The sequence below is a fragment of the Ursus americanus genome, chromosome 5, assembly GCF_024610735.1.
Source record: "Ursus americanus isolate L20-20 chromosome 5, mUrsAme1.1.p, whole genome shotgun sequence".
Lineage (NCBI taxonomy): Eukaryota > Metazoa > Chordata > Mammalia > Carnivora > Ursidae > Ursus > Ursus americanus.
Genome location: NC_142131.1, coordinates 80,391,790 through 80,409,736, shown reverse-complemented (window position 1 = coordinate 80,409,736; position 17,947 = coordinate 80,391,790). Strand labels below are relative to the sequence as shown.

General features: G+C 36.6%; 1 protein-coding gene and 1 pseudogene across 1 annotated transcript; one reads left to right on the top strand and one right to left on the bottom strand.

Moving 5' to 3' along the window:
• Positions 1 to 398: 398 nt before the first annotated feature.
• Positions 399 to 4,771, bottom strand: LOC123780253 (60 kDa heat shock protein, mitochondrial pseudogene; annotated as a pseudogene).
• A 5,298-nt stretch (positions 4,772 to 10,069) lies between these two features.
• Positions 10,070 to 11,014, top strand: LOC123780254 (olfactory receptor 2H1-like). The gene has a single exon (XM_045779068.2). The coding sequence runs from the start codon at positions 10,070 to 10,072 to the stop codon at positions 11,012 to 11,014; it is 945 nt and encodes a 314-aa protein (XP_045635024.2).
• The last annotated feature ends 6,933 nt before the right edge of the window (positions 11,015 to 17,947 follow it).

The following is a 17,947-nucleotide window of genomic DNA, read 5'->3' as shown; positions in this document are numbered from 1 at the left end:
TCTGCCACAGAATGGCTGCTTTTAAACTATTCATCTGGTGATGGCAAGCACTAAAATCTTGATTTTAACAGAGTAGTGGTAAAAATGCCTGAGTGATTTAAGTCATAAATAGTACATTGGTACATAGCTCTTGCACTTGGTTATCAAGAATGTACAAATGTCTCCTTATTCAAAAATACAAAATTAATTATCTGTAGACATGGACAACAAAAACAGCAAACCATTATATGTTGTCAATTGAAACCAGTAACTGTTGGTTATAGTAACTTTCTCAAACATCAGCCAGCCTTTTCTTCATTTACTTCCTTCAACTGACTTCTCTGAAGTTATTGTTGAGGAGCACTGCCTTGAGCTTCCTCTCACAGTTCATTAAAAATAGTAATGCACTATTCTAGAAATTAGAACATGCCACCTCCCATTCCACCAATTCCACCCATTCCAGGATCCTTCTCTTCTTTAGGAATTTTGGTGACTACAACTTCTGTTTTAGTTAACACCACTCCAGTAGCGTCCAATAAAGGAGTTCTTACAACCTTAGTTGGAGCAATGATTCCTTTTCTCACCATATTGACAAAATTGCCAAGCATAGCGTCATAACCAACTTCTGAGGAACTCTGCACAATTTTCTCAACTATCAATGATTTTTCAACACCTGCATTTTTAGTAATGGTCATTGCAGGAATTTTGAGTATTCTCCTAATAATTTTTGTACTCATTTTATGATCTTCATTAGCTGGAGTTATGAATCCAAGGCTAAAATGTACCAAAATAGGGCACAACTCCCTCCCAGAACAGTGCCTTCTTCAACAGCAGCTCATGTACCATGAAGGGTATCCATCACTCTTTCTTTTCATTCACTTCAACATCATTTGACCCAACTTTCAGCACATCTACCCCATCTGGGAATTTTGCCAGATGTTCATTCAGCTTTCCCTTTTCATATTCACTAGTTGTGATAACTAATTGTTCTATGATATTTTAAATACATTTTTTAATTTGAGACATGTCATATTTTCCTTTTAAGAGCATGGCATTATTTTTGGTCACAATGACATTTCCAACTTTTTCTAAGTTGTGAGACTGAACATCTTTGAGATTTAGAGTCAATCTTTCTTCTCCAAACACTGCACCACCAGTAGCAATAGCCATGTCTTTAAGCTGGTTCTTTCTATTGTCACCAAAACCTGGAGTTTTGACTGCTACCAAAAACCAACTTTTAGCCTATTCAAAATGAGTGTACTCAGAGCTTTTCCATCAACATCTTCAGGAATTATGACCAAGGGCTTACAGTGAGCATTGGCAATTCAAGAGCAGTTACAATGGACTGGACACTAGAAGTTTTCTTTTCACTCAACAGTACAAAGGCATCTTGGAATTCACATTTCTGACTTTAATGTATTAATAAAGTATTGAGAAATGTAACCTCAATCAAACTTCATGCCTTCAATAATTTCTAATTAATTTAGTGCTTTTCCATCCTTTAATGTGATGACACCCTTTCTTCCAACCTTTTTCAATGCATCAAAAATGATGCTGCCAATTTCTTTGTCTCCATTTGCAGAAATTGTAGCAACCAAAGCAAATTCTTTGGGGGTTGTCACAGGTTAAGACTTCTTCTTAAGCTCAGCAATTATAACATCAACAGCTAACATCACACCTCTCCTGATTTCCAAAGGATTAGCATCTTTGCTAATCTTCTCAAAGCCTTCCTTGGCAATAGAGTATGCCAGGGCAGTAGCAGGAGTGGTGCCATCCCCAGCCTCTTCATTTCTGTGATTGGCAACATCTTGAACAAGTTTAGTGCCAATATTTTTATATTCATCTTTTAAGTCAATTAATTTTGCAACAGTCACACCATCTTTAAAGAGCACACTTACTGTGATAAGCACCGGGTATTGTAAGTAAGTGTTGCATCACTATATTGTACACCTGAAACTAATATTAAACTGTAGTTAATTAACTGGAATTTAAATTAAATAAATAAATAAATAAATAAATAAATAAATAAATAAATAAAGTTCTTGTTGGTAAGCAATGCTGAGTATAAGAGCTTGCAAAATTGGGCCCCTCTGGTTTTCTTTTTTTTTATATAATTATTTTTTATTATATTATGTTAGTCACCATACAGTACATCCCCCGTTTCCGATGTAAGGCTCAATGATTCATTAGTTGTGTATAACACCCAGTGCACCATGCAATACGTGCCCTCCTTACTACCCATCACCAGCCTATCCCATTCCCCCAACCCCCTCCCCTCTGAGGCCCTCAGTTTGTTTCTCAGAGTCCATAGTCTCTCATGTTTCATTCCCCCTTCTGATTACCCCCCCTTTCTTTATCCCTTTCTTCCCCTACTGATCATTCTAGTTCTTATGTTCCATAGATGAGAGAAATCATATGATAGTTGTCTTTCTCTGCTTGACTTATTTCACTTAGCATTATCTACTCCAGTGCCATCCATGTTGTAGCAAATGTTGAGAACTCGTTCTTTCTGATAGCTGAGTAATATTCCATTGTATATATGGACCACAACTTCTTAATCCAGTCATCTGTTGAAGGGCATCTCAGCTCCTTCCACGATTTAGCTATTGTGGACATTGCTGCTATGAACATTGGTGTGCATATGGCTCTTCTCTTTACTACATCTGTATCTTTGGGGTAAACACCCAGTAGTGCAATGGATGGATCATAAGGTAGCTCAATTTTTAACTTTTTAAGGGACCTCCACACTGTTTTCCAGAGTGGCTGTACCAACTTGCATTCCCACCAACAATGTAGGAGGGATCCCCTTTCTCCACATCCTCTCCAACAATTGTTGTTTCTTGCCTTGTCTATTTTTGCCATTCTAACTGGCGTAAGGTGGTATCTCAGTGTGGTTTTGATTTGAATTTCCTTGATGGCTAACGATTTTGAACATTTTTTCACGTGTCTGTTAGCCATTTGTATGTCTTTTTTGGAAAAGTGTCTGTTCATATCTTCTGCCCAATTTATGATTTGTTTATTTGTTTCTCGTGTATTGAGTTTGAGAAGTTCTTTGTAGATCTTGGATACCAGTCCTTTATCTGTAGTGTCATTTGCAAATACCTTCTCCCATTCCATGGGCTGCCTCTTAGTTTTTCTGACTGTTTCCTTGGCTGTGCAGAAACTTTTAATCTTGATGAAGTCCGATAAATTCATTTTATCTTTTGTTTCTCTTGCCTTTGGGGATGTATCATGAAAAAGGTTGCTTTGGCCGATGTCGTAGAGGTTGCTGCCTATGTTCTCCTCTAGAATTTTGATGGATTCCTGTCTCACATTGAGGTCTTTCATCCATTTGGAGTTTATTTTTGTGTATGGTGTGAGATAGTGGTCAAGTTTCATTCTTTTGCATGTAGCTGTCCAATTTTCCCAGCACCATTTATTGAAGAGACTGTCTTTTTCCCACCGGATGTTTTTTCCTGCTTTATCAAATATTAGTTGCCCAAAGAGCTGACGGTCCATTTCTGGGCTCTCTGTTCTGTTCCATTGGTCTATGTGTCTGTTTTTGTGCCAGTACCATGCTGTCCTGTGATCACAGCTTTGTAGTACAGCTCAAAATCCGGCATTGTGATGCCCCCAGCTTTGTTTTTCCTTTTCAACAGTTCCTTGGAGATTCGGGGCCTTTTCTGCTTCCATACAAATTTAAGGACTATTTGTTCCAGTTCTTTGAAAAATGTCATCGGTATTTTGATTGGGATAGCATTGAAAGTGTAGATTGCTCTGGGTAGCATGGACATTTTAACTATGTTAATTCTTCTGATCCATGAGCATGGACTATCTTTCCATCTTTTTATGTCTTCCTCAATGTCTTTCAAGAGTGATTTATAGTTTCTAGAATATAGGTCCTTTACGTCTCTGGTTAAGTTAATTCCAAGGTAACGTATGGTTTTTGGTGCTATTGTAAATGGGATGGATTCCATAAGAGCTTGCAAAATTGGGCCCCTCTGGTTTTCAAAGCCAAATTCTATGGATTTGACTTTTCAGTGCAGTTCCTTTGTGCCTGGGGTACTTGGAGCGGGGGGTCTATTCCTCTCCATTTTCCATGCCTATGACATCCTTTTCTCCCACGGACAGTCCAGTGGTTTCTTTGGCTTCTGAACACATCTCCATCTTCTCTGGCCTCTTTTCTACATTTAGCTGTGAAGAATCTGTTCTGTCAGTCTTTGGGTAGTTTTCTGGGTTGTTTATACTGATGTGGGTGTTATCTAGTATCCATGGGACAAGGTGAGCATAGGACCCTCCTACTCTGTCATCTTCCCCAGAAGTCCCCCTCTGAGATTCTTATGTGCTGCTCTTCTAGACTCTTTCTGCCTGTGAGTCATAGAGACTCTCATTGTACTCTAAATAGGATGAGAGAGAAGTGAGATATTTTATTGGTGTACCACACATCTAGGAAGACCGGATGCTTATTCACACATACTGTTCATTTACACCTCCAATAAATCACAGGTTGTGGAAGATCTTTATGGTCCTAAGCTATGCTGACTTGGGGGACTGATGATATGGGTAAACTCTAGCTATTCTTTTTACCTCCTCCAAAGTGTCCAATTTGTTTGTTTGTTTGTTTGTTTGTTTCAACAGCATGCTGCAATTTCTCCCCTGAAAGCCTGGACTTTCACAAAAACTGTCTTGTCCGCAGGTGGCTGCCCAAGTCCAGGGGTTCCCACACTCCAGTGGAGAAAAGCTCATTCAGTTTACTGGCCATTACAGGATCCATAGATGGCTTTGAGGTCTGTTTGCATATTACCTTACCCATTGTTGGGTAACACTCCTCCCAGATCATTTAAGATATAGTGTTTCCTCAAAGGCAGTTTTGCCTGTGGATGGATGCCAAAATTTTGTTGTTGATGGGGAAAATGGAGAAATGTTTTATGCCGCTATCATGCTAATACCACTCTTGCAATCGCTATTCCTTCTTGTCATGCATAACATACTCTCTTATTTTTACTTTTGATATATGATGTTGTCTAATTTGAAACATTTTGTATTTTAATATGTTTCTATTCTTAAATATTAATGTATTTTATTCAGAAATTGGATTTGAAGTATATTTAAAGACTTTCAGATCTTTTATACATGTTACACATTTCCTAGGACAATTAATAAACTATTAAACAGACCTATATATACTTATATTACCTATCATTGCATGTCTGAAATAAAACTTGGTTCTTTTTCTTCCATTTTGAAGTGTCAAAGCTTCATTTTTATAATTTTTTTTCTCTTGTGTAAACATTTATTTGAATTTTTCAACCTCCATGGACTATTTTTAGCTAACTAATAGCATGCACAAACAATTTAAGACTGAAAAAGTATATTGCTTTTATTCTTTCTGATTTTCTTTCATCCCTACTATGTCTCCAGTGACTAGCACATGGATGGTCACAGAACAGCCACAAAACATTTGTGGAGTCAATAAGTAAACCAATGACCTCTTAAACCTTCAACAAATATAATAAATAAGTGAATTGCTTAATTATGTTAATGGATAATCAGTTAAACATTTAACTGAAAAGAGTTAAAGTGGTAGATCAGTTTGTTCACTGAAAACAAGGAAAAGTTTTGTTATCATTCTTTAGGTTTTTGGAACATTTTGGACTAGAAGCTAATTACCTGTAAAAATAGAACCTCCAGGGACCTCCAAGAAACCCTGTTCCATCTGTATTTCTTTTGCTCTCTCCTTCAATTGAAATAAAACTGTTCACACCTTTTTTGGCATCTCTTAGTAACTTCACAATGTTATATACTTAACTGGAGAGTTACTTGGAGTGGGGAAGTCTGAGAAAAACTCAATGAATGGATGGTATGTAGATGGCTCCTGGGCAGACTTATATTTTTCCCATTCAGCCACTGACCTGTTTTCCTACACAAGTAAGCTACTTATATTTTGAGGTGGAATGGTTAGAAAATGAAGAAAAAATGAAACATGCTCAGATCTGTGGTACTTAGTTGAACAAGCTATATTTGAAGATGCACAAATTGTTATTGTGCTCTATTTAGCCTCAAAGATCCTGTGTTGTAAATTCATGTATACTATTTATGATAAAATCATATACACACACACACACACACACAAACTTAATAACGTTTTTGACTGTTTTGTTGCAGAAATTCTACTGCACACTATTTCATTTTTTCATATCACATCAGTGTATTTTTAAAGCCTTCATGTTAAAAGGTATAAAAAGTTAAGAATTGGATTAATTTGTTAAATATTATTTTACAAAATACCTTAGAGTTAAATGTTTTCGCCACTGCAGAATTTTTGTGTTAATATGAAACAGGGACAGCCTTAAGGAAGCTACAGCTTATTTAGAACTAAAATAAACATATTTATTTATTAAACCTACTAGGGACAACAGTGAAAGTGCTATAATCTGATAAAAACAGGAGAGACTGAGGAAATATAGAAAAAAAGAGAGAACGAGAGAGAAATATATGTGTTCTGATCAACATTTGGGTAACTTTGGGCCAAAACCATGAAAATGAAATGTGTTTCTTACCCAAAACTGAATCTTCAATTACTCTGTTACCGTCAGAGTTTATAGAAAGCATAGGTAGCAAAATTACCATTGTGATTCAGTGAGGAGATAATACTTCTGTAAACTCTGAAAATGTAATAACAAATTAGTAATAGTTTTTACTGTTTTTACATTTACAAAATGAAATTGATTAAAGGTTAGGTATAGAAAATGAAAAACTAAAATAAGTAGGCAAATGTATATGTAAAGATTTACCTAAAGTATGAACAAAGGCAATGAAGAAAATGCCATGGAAAATAAATTAGAATTTCAAAAAGAAAAAAAAAACTTTAGAAGAAACAAATGTCATAAACCATACTAATTTTTTTTAATTAGGGAATTTATGTGGTTTTATGACATATCAAAAATTAAAGGTCAGTAATATATAAATCTCTTGCATGTTTAGCAGAAAAATAAAAACATACTTTTAAAAAAGTTTTAAAAATGGCACAAACATTTTGATAAAGAAAAAATTACAGAAAGAAATAAATAGTAATAAAAATGAAAATTAGGGGCGCCTGGGTGGCTCAGTCATTAAGCGTCTGCCTTTGGTTCAGGGCGTGATCCTGGAGTCCTGGGATCGAGCCCCACATCAGGCTCCTCCACTGGGAGCCTGCTTCTTCCTCTCCCACTCCCCCTGCTTGTGTTACTTCTCTCACTGGCTGTCTCTATCTCTATCAAATAAATAAATAAATAAAATCTTTTTAAAAAATGAAAATTTTATTGAGATTAGATCCCCACTTTTTTTTCTTACTGAATTATAGACCAGAAAAATGGATGCTGTTGTGATGAAAATTATAAGACCAGAAATGCTGACTGATATGTAAGGGTAGCTCTTTCATAGGTGCAGCTGCAATATATAACTCTGAAATAAATAGTACTTTCTTAACAAAAATAATAATCATATAGAATCTGGGGATTTTTTTTTACATAGATATTTTTTTCAGCACTGTTTTAGGTTAGTAAAATTTTCAAAGAATATTACATTTAAAATAATATAAAATTGTAATGGGAATTATTTTAGTAAGGTAAAACAACAAGGATCTTTAAATTATGTTCATAAGAATTATATTTTCAAGTATTTAAAGAAATGAGAATATGTATACAATGATAAGATTTAAGGAAATGTAGAACTATATATAGCATAATTCTATTACATATCTGATATATTTTATGTATCTGTATCTATCTGTATGCATTATTTATTAAGATATATATTGAAAAGAATAAATGAAACTTTTACAGTAAATATATTTAATGTTGGGATTGGATACACCTCTATTTTTCTTTTGTTCCATATGTGTTAAATTATCTATGGTGTTCATACTACAATTATAAGGTGAAAATGATACTTCAAAATAATTCAAATTAAATTTAACAGAAAAGCACATAACACCATTGACTTGAATTTGTTTTTTCTTTCCATAATGAAAAACTGAACTCATGATGTAATTTCAAAACAAAAGCCAGATGAACAACGTGAACGTTCTTCTCCAAATGTCACAGTTTAATATAGTATTGCATTCTGAACCAGGTGAAGGTAAGCCCATGAAAAAAATTCTTAACACTAAGAAAACTATAGTAGAAACACTAATAGAACAGAATGGACTTTGTGTGGTAAAATCAGAATGTCCCACAGTGAAAAAAGAAATAGATTAGTTTAGTTCATGATCATAGAATAGAAAAGCTGAATTTGGCTCAAATATCTGGCCACACCACATGCAGACAGCTCTGCATTTCCAAGGCAGCTGAACTTCTTGGAGCTTGCATATTTCCTCAGCATCAGAATTTTTGCTTTTCTTTTTCTCCCTGTATAGAACAATCTTCCTCTGCTTCTTACATCCTCCATTGTTATCCTCAACTACAATACACTATTTCTTTTTCATTTTTTTGAACACATCATTGAAACAATTAAAACCTCATGATTTACTTGCTTATTTATTCACTTGTTGTCTCTGTCTCCCACAGGTCTTGCAGCATTATACAAACATGGACTCAATTTGTCTTGTTCAAATTATATTCCACATCATAGCACAGTGCCTGCATGGCACTAAATAAATAACTATGAGGTTGCTTCTGAATAGAAGCAGACCCCTGTAATGTTCTCCATATTTCTGCATTGTTTAGCTACTTACAAAATATAATTTTCACAATCTAGTAACTCAGTTTCCTTCACTTGACAGCATTTTTTTTTGCACTCTGTGCATCTCACATTTTTGTATCCTCTGAACAATTTCACAGTTGCTGGGAGACAGAAAATTAATATCCAGGACAATGTTTCCAAAATCCAATCCTACTTTAGTATTTCAGAGATAACACTTCTGCACTCTCTTTGCCTTCTGCATATGAAGTAAAGATTTAAAATAATCATATAGGGGAGCCTGGGTGGCTCAGTTGTTAAGCATCTACCTTTGGCTTGGGGTGTGATCCCAGGGTCCTGGGATCAAGCCCCACATCAGGCTCCTCTGCTGAGAGCCTGCTTCTTCCTCTCCCACTACCCCTGCTTCTATTCCCTCTCTCACTGGCTGTCTCTCTCTCTCTGTCAAATAAATAAATAAAATCTTTTAAAAAATTAAATAAAATAATCATATATTTCATAATTTTGTTATTACAATTTATTTCTATTTTACAATTATTTTTTCTGATTGAAATGTATTTAGTCTGATTGATAATCAAATAGAACAATAATGACTTGTGAGGCAAAAATTATTCAGTATATGTAATGTTTTGTTTTCACTACTTTAATCATGTTTAGCAGTTTGTGCTTAAAAGTAGAAGGCAATAATATACTGTCATTTCAATAATTCTGTGAGAATTATAATTAATAATTATAACCATTATTATAGCCATTTCTTAGATAGCAATATTGACTGAAGATTTTTATGTTGTTTACCTAAAGAAATTTGAATTACTTAACATAAATCTTTATTTAACACCATGTGTTCAACATAAATTTTCCTCCTGTAAAAACTTAATTTTTCTTATGCTAAGGTGGTTCTTCAGACACTCAGAGAATAAAGGTTAAAGTCTCATTGTTTAGAGTCTACATTAATAATAGAAAGATCTTGTTTCTGAGATAATCTCCATTTCTGGTGTTTCTATAAATATGATTGAACAATGCAAAGAACACCACAATACATAAGGGCTATACATATTTGAAAAATAAAATTTTGTTTTCAACATTTCATCCAAAATATTTTAGAGAGCTAATACATGTATAGCTGAAAGAACAATCTAGAAGAAACATTCACATAATCTAAAGCAATTGTGTCAGGGTGTCTATGGAGAATGTGATTTCAGACTCAGAGATAAATTTCCAGAGTAATATCTTATGAATGCATCTTTTGTATAAAAAGAACAGCTGTATGGAGAAGAAGTTGTATCTTGCTGGTCTAGTATAAGAGGAAATACATGTATGACTCCTGTCCTAAGATCCCCTGGAAAACTAATAATGCTTGCCTTCTCTAAAAAATGACAGATAACCTTCAAAAATCAATTAATGACATTTTTGTTAAAATCATATTCAAATTCCAATGCCAAAAGTACTAATGATGACCAACAAGAGTTTCCCAATGGGCTTTATTCTTCTTGGCTTCTCTGAATGGCCCCATCTAGAAATGGTTCTTTTCTGGATTGTGATCATCTTGTACACCATGATCATCCTCTCCAACTCAACCATTATCTTGCTTTCTTGTGTGGACCGTCGTCTCTACACTCCCATGTACTTCTTTCTTAGCAATCTTTCCTTCTTGGATCTCTGCTTTACCACAACCACTGTGCCTCATATGTTGTCCAATTTGTGGGGACCAGGCAAGATCATCACCTACACAGGCTGTGTCATCCAGCTCTGTATGTTGCTCTGTCTTGGTGCCACAGAATGTGTCATGCTGGTGGTGATGGCTTTTGACCGCTATGTTGCTATCTGCCAGCCCCTGCACTATACCATTATCATGCATCATCAGTTCTGTTGGAAGCTGGTGCTCATAGCCTGGCTGTCTGGCCTGATAGAATCTGTTACCCAAATTCCTGTCACACTTCAGCTTCCCTTCTGCACCCACCACCACCTAGATGACTTTCTGTGTGAGGTTCCAGCCCTCATACGATTGACATGCGGAGACACCTTTGCCAGTGAGTGGCAGATGACAGTCTCTGCTGTTCTTTTCACCATCGTGCCCCTGGGATTGATCCTGACTTCTTATGGATACATAGCTCAAGCTTTAGGTGAAATCCAATCCAAGGATGGAAGGCAGAAAGCCATTACCACCTGCTCCTCCCACCTCATGGTGGTTTTCATGTTTTATGGAACAGTAGCACCGGTGTATACATATCCTAAGAACCACTTTGCTGCAAAATATAGCAAATTCTTTACCTTCTTCTACACTGTGGTCACACCACTGTTAAACCCTCTCATCTATTCCCTAAGGAACAAAGATGTAAAGGATGCCCTGTTACAGCTGCTGAAAAGAGGATCACCATAAGAAAAAAGTAGAAATGGATCTTTGAACCAGAAAGGAAGTTGAAAATAATGACATTCACACATTATCCATAAGAGAGTCTTTGAATCATCATTCTAAAAATGTGGTTTTGTTTCAAAGGCAGTAATTCATTACTTAACATTTATCTTTATGATTTTACATGTCATTTTGTTAAAACAATTTATCTGTATAAATGCAATGCCAGTGTTTGCACCTAATAAGTGGTAGATATTTATTTTCCAATTGAGGAATACTGTTGCAGAGTTAACTTCTCAAGAACATACATTAATATTTATAAAGCAATGTAAGCACCATGAGCTCAACAGTTTTGATTCAGAAAACCAATAAATTATAAATTATCTGTTATTTGTGTTTTCTTTATTTTTTTTTAAAGGAACTCTATAGGGGAGCCTGATGGCTCAGTCAGTTAAGTGTCTGACTCTTGGTTTTGGGTCAGGTCATAATCTCATGGATCCTGAGGTAGAACCTTGGTTCAGTTTCCCTGCTCAGCAGGGAGTCTGCTTGGAGATTCTGTCACTCTGCACATCCCCCCACTTATTCTCTCTCTCTCAGATAAATAAATCTTGAAGAAAAAAAAGGAACTGTATATTGTGGAATTTTTAATGCAAGCCTAAAGAAAGGGGAAATTTTCCTGAAGTTTCCCTAGACCTTCACGCATATATAGTCTTTTTTTTCTAATTTGACTATGAGAATAAAAATTTGAGCATAAAGAAGAAATGCTACCTACATATACTATGTTATACTGTTATTTTATTTAAAATTTTAGAGTACTCATATCATGAGTCATATATATCTCTAAAATAAATCCAAACTTAATTTAACCTCCATTTTATTACAAATAAGATAAATATTTAGCCAAATCTACCATTCTAAGTACATCAATTAAAGAACAATTTAAAATAATATAAGTATTAAAAAACAATGTCCTTCATCTATTTTCTGTGTTTTCTTATTTGTCATAAAATTAAACAATCACAACTCTGCCTAATCCAAGTGAATTTTTCCTAATGGGACTGTGGTATTAAAAGATGGTCATAGCAATTCAATACCATATATTGATCTGGAAGTTGCCTTCTTTTTTTCTGAACTGTTCTGGAATGTTGTGTTGTTAGAAATACGAATTATACCATATACTTACAAGACACTGCAAGACATAACTGTCCTTTGATTTATGACAGAATTTTGGGGTAGTTGCCAAATGTTATTACCAAAAATCAGTTAAGTAGGAGGTCTGAAAGTGACACTAATAGCAAAATATAGAAAAAGCATTTGGCTTCAAGTGGGTGGCAAGACTTAATACTATTCAGAAGAGGCCCTTAAAACCCTCGTAATCAGTAAACATAAGAGGATATCAAGGTAATAACAACAGATTGCCAGTGCCTTAACAAACAACATAGGTTTATTTCTTTCACATTCAAAATCCGGTGTGGGAGCACATGACTCTCTGGGGGCAGTGAACTGTGCTTGTACGTTTGACATTCTAAGACACTTTGTTACTAAGATGTTTCCATATGCAATCCCATGACAGAAGACAGGACTGTAGTTCCAATCCCACAAAATTAGATGTTTCCTCCTAGAAATTACACACACTTCTTCCTTCATGTCTCCTAGGTTGCAGCAAGGCAGATGACCACATAAAATTTCAAGTGGGCAGAGTCTTAAGATTTTCCTGTATCTCCAAAAGTGAAACAGAGAAGAGGTGGGGAATACTGAAATGCCTATCACATGCACAATAGCTAAAAGAGGGACTCAGCTAAAAATGTTTCCCGGAGATGGAAATGGAGAATTAAGTTTATTTCTTAAGCTATAGAAGTAGGAGTTTCTTTTTCAAACTAGTGTATAAATTGGGTATTTTTGGAGAAGTTAAAGACAAATTCAGAGAAAGAAGAATTGTAGGAATGACTGCTTGTTTCACTGTTGAGTGGCCTGATGAAGTGGTAGTTATGGGTTTATGTTTCCGGTTTCTCTTCTAATTTCATTATTTCTTATTCTCTTTTTGTTCCTCCAATATACAGCTAATCTTCTTTAAGAATTTCTTTATTATTATTATTTTCCCATGTCCTTTCATTTTAAAATATTTCTTTCTTTAAGAGTAAGTCACTCTTTGTCAGGCTTACTAAGTATTATGAATAAACCTTTTGAACTAAACTTGATCACTGTCTTCATACTAAGTCAATATTAATAAGCACAAAAGATAATAATAGGTGTTGGATTAACCTAACATATGGAATTTTGATTATGATTTTAGTTTAGAAATAGGCCTAGTTACCAATGTGCCCAAAGTAGCCTCTGAAAATTGTCACTGACCTTGTCTTACAAACTCAAAAAAGTTGAAAACAATTCTGAATGAAAAATAAAAATTAAAAGAACAAGGCTGCCATAAAGCAGGGTAAAAAAAAATAACAGAATATTTCACCCTAGAAATTATAACAATAGAAAAATGCATTTTTCATTTTTGGAGTTAAGATGGTGGAGGAGTAGGGGACCTCTTTTTCAGCCGGTCCCCTGAGTCAAGTTGGAAAAACAGAGAAAAACAGACCATCCTGAGTATCCACGGAATCAGCATGAGATGCAGGAAGATACATCTGGATCTCTACAAATGAACACCTCCAGCGCTGAGTATTGAGGTACGAAGCAGAGAGCCATGAAACCGCGCACAGATATCGGAAGATAAACGGAAGGGGGAGGGAGCTGCCACATTTGGGTGCCAGGAAGCTGTAGCCACCTGCATGGGGGAGCGGGCAGACTCTCAGACCAGCACCCATGAGAGAGCAGACTGAGACCCTGAGCCGGGGAACACGTGCCACCAGACTGAAATGAAGCTCCTGTGTGCTCACTGGAACTATTGAGACTGGGAGCTCCGGAGCACACAGGGGCAGCTGGCGCTGGAGGCTGGCGGTGTTAAAAACACAAAGACAGAGACGCACCAGCCCTGGAAGTGAGGGCTGGGATGCTGGCTGTGGGGCGCACATCCCGGGACGCTGCAGGGTTGAGCAGCACCAACAGAAACAGAATTAAAGTGGCCAGAATATCAGTGGAGAACAGTCTGTGATCCCTCTGTTCTGAGACAGAGGCTGAGATTCTGCTACTGCTACTCTGACTCTCAGAAGAGGCACAGCAAACCCCCAGAGAAAGCTGCCAGAGAACAAAAGCCTGGAAATACTGGCTCACAGTGTGCCCACCCCCATCCCCACTCGCAGGGGACACGGAGACTCTACACAAACAGGGTTCCCTGAGTATCAGCGTGGCAGGCCCCTCCCCCAGAAGGCAGGTTGAAAAATCAAGAAGCCCACAACCCTAAGGTCTCTATAAAACAAGTGCGCACTGCCTGGGTCCCGGTCAATAATTTGGGCTCTGGACAACCCTGCAACCTCTCCTCATCAGAATTATGAAAAGGAGGAATCCCCCCAGCAAAGAAAAGACAATGAGTTTGTGGCCTCTGCCACAGAACTAATGGATATGGATATAACCAAATTATCATAAATGGAATTCAGAGTAACAATGGTCAAGATGATGTGTAGACTTGAAAAAGTATTAACAAAAATGTTAATGAGAATATAGAATCTCTAAGGGCAGAAATGAGAGCAAATCTGGCAGAAACTAAAATTCTATGAGCCAAATGCAGTCAAAACTAGAGGCTCTGACAGCCAGGGTGAATGAGGCAGAAGGTATCAGCGAATTGGAGGAGGGGTTAGCAGAAGAGAAATCTAAAATAGATTCTGGACTCAAAAAAAGCCATGCTCAGGAATGTAGGTTACGGGAGATTACTGACTCAATGAAATGTTCCAATGCAGAATCATCAGCATCCCCGACGGGGTAGAGAAAAACAGAGGTGTAGAAGAGATATTTGAACAAATTGTAGCTGAAAACTTCCCTAATCTAGCGAGGGAAACAAACATTCATGTCCAAGAGGCAGAGAGGACCCCTCCCAAGCTCAACCACGACAAACATACGCCACATCACGTCATAGTGCATTTCGCAAATATTAGATCCAAGGATACAGTATTGAAAGTGGCCAGGGCAAAGAAATTTCTCACGTACTAAGGCAAAGGTATCAGAATTACGTCAGACCTGTCTACACAGACCTGGAATGAGAGAAAGGGTGCGGGGGGCGTTTTTAAAGCTCTTTCAGAGAAAAACATGCAGCCAAGGATCCTTTAACCAGCAAGGCTGTCATTCAGAATTGACGGAGAGATAAGGACCTTCCAGAATCACCAGTCACTGACGAATTACGTAACCATGAAACCAGCCCTACAGGAGATATTAAGGGGGGTTGTATAAAGGTAAAAAGGCCCCAAGAGTGATACAGAACAGATAGTCACAATCTATAGAAACAAAGACATTACTGGCAACATGGCATCAATAAAATCATATCTCTCAATAATCAGTCTCAATGTAAATGGCCTAAATGCTCCCATATGGGCCACAGGGTAGCACATTGTATAAAAAGACATGACCCATCCAATTGCTGTCTACAAGAGACTCAATTTGAACCCAAAGATACATTCAGACTGAAAGTAAAGGGATGGAATACCATCTTACATGCAAATGGACCTCAAGAGAAAGCTGGGGTAACAATTCTCATATCAGACAGATTGGATTTTAAACTAAAGACTATAGTTAGAGACAAAGAAGGGCACTATATTATTCTTAATCATGTATACAACAAGTGGAGATGACAATTATAAATATATATGCCCCCAACAGGGGAGCAGCAAGATACACAAGCCAATGCTTAATCAGAATAAAGAGACATATAGATAAAAATACGCTAATATTAGGGGATCTCAACCCTCTACTCTCAGCAATAGACAGAGCACCAGAACAGAAAACCAAAATAGAAACAAGAGCTTTGAATGCCATACTAGACCAGTTGGACCTCATAGATATATATAGAACACTACACCCCAGAACCAAAGAATACTCATTCTATTCTAATGCCTATGGAACATTCTCAAGAATAGACCATGTTCTGGGTCACAAAACAGATCTCAACCAATACCAAAAGACTGAAATTATTTGCTGCATATTCTCAGATCACAACGCTTTGAAATTGGAACTCAACCACAAGGAAAAATTTGGAAGAAACTCAAACTCTTAGAGACTAAGAACCATCCATCTCAGGAATGATTTGATAAACCAGGAAATCAAAAATCAAATTAAACAATTTATGGAGACCAACGAGAATGAAAACACAATGGTCCAAAACCTATGGGATACTGCAAAGGCAGTCCTAAGGGGAAAATACATAGCCACCCAAGCCTCACTCAAAAGAATAGAAAAATCTAAAATGCAGTTTTTATATTCTCACCTCAAGAAGCTGGAACAGCAACAGAGGGACAGGCCTAATCCATACATGAGAAAGCAGTTGACCAGGATTAAAGCAGAAATAAATGAATTAGAAACCAGGAGTACAGTAGAGCAAAAAAACAGAACTAGAAGCTGTTTCTTTGAGAGAATCAAAAAAATTGACAGACGACTGGCAAGACTTATCCAAAAGAATAGAGAAAGGACCCAAATTAACAAAATTATGAATGAAGAGGGAGAGGTCACAACCAACACCAATGAAATTGGAAGGATTATTAGAAACTTTTATCAACAGCTTTATGCTAATAGATTAAGCAATCTGGAAGAGATGGAGGCATTCCTGGAAATGTATAAACTACCAAGACTGAAACAGGAAGAAATTGATTTTTTAAACAGGCTAATTAATTATGAAGAGATTGAAATGGTGATAAACAACCTTCCAAAAAACAAAACTCCAGGACTGGACGGTTTTCCTGGGGAATTCTACCAAACATTGAAAGAAGAAATAATACCTATTCTCCTAAAGCTAGTTCAAAAGATAGAAACAGAAGGAAAGCAACCAAACTCATTCTATGAGGCCAATATGACCTTGATCCCCAAACCAGGCAAAGACCCCATCAAAAAGGAGAATTACAGACCGATTTCCCTAATGAATATGGACGCCAAAATTCTCAACAAGATCCTGGCTAATAGAATCCAACAGTACATTAAAAGGATTATCCATCGTGACCAAGTGGGATTCATCCCTGGGATGCAAGGGTGGTTCAATATTCGCAAATTGATCAGTGTCTTAGAATGTAAACAGAAGGAAAAAGCCAAAAATCATATGATTCTCTCAATAGATGCAGAAAAAGTATTTGACAAAATATACCATCCTTTCCTGATTAAAACCCTTCAGAGTGAACGGATAGAAGGTATATTCCTCAGTGTCATAAAAACCATCTATGAAAAGCCTACAGCAAATATCACTCTCAACGGGGAAAAGCTGGAAGCCTTTCCCTTAAGATCAGGAACACAGCAAGGATGCCCACTCTCGCCACTATTATTCAACATAGCACTAGAAGTCCTTGCAACAGCAATCAGACAACAAAAAGGGATAAAAGGTATCCAAATCAGCAAAGAAGAAGTCAAACTGTCTCTCTTCGCAGATGACATGATACTCTATACGTAAAACCCAAAAGAATCCACTCCCAAACTATTTGAAGTTATAGAGCAATTCAAATGTGGCAGGGTACAAAATCAATGCTCAGAAATCGGTTGCATTTCTATACACGAATAATGAGAGACTGAAGAAAGAGAAATTACGGAATCCATCCCATTTACAATAGCACCAGAAACCATATGTTACCTTGGAATTAACTTAACCAGAGATGTAAAGGATCTATATTCTAGAAACTATAAGTCACTCTTGAAAGACATTGAGGAAGACACAAAAAGATGGAAAAATATTCCATGCTCATGGATTAGAAGAATTAACATAGTTAAAATGCCCATGCTACCCAGAGCAATCTACACTTTCAATGCTATCCCAATCAAAATACCAATGACATTTTTCAAAGAACTAGAACAAATAGTCCTTAAATGTGTACGGAGCCGGAAAAGGCCCCG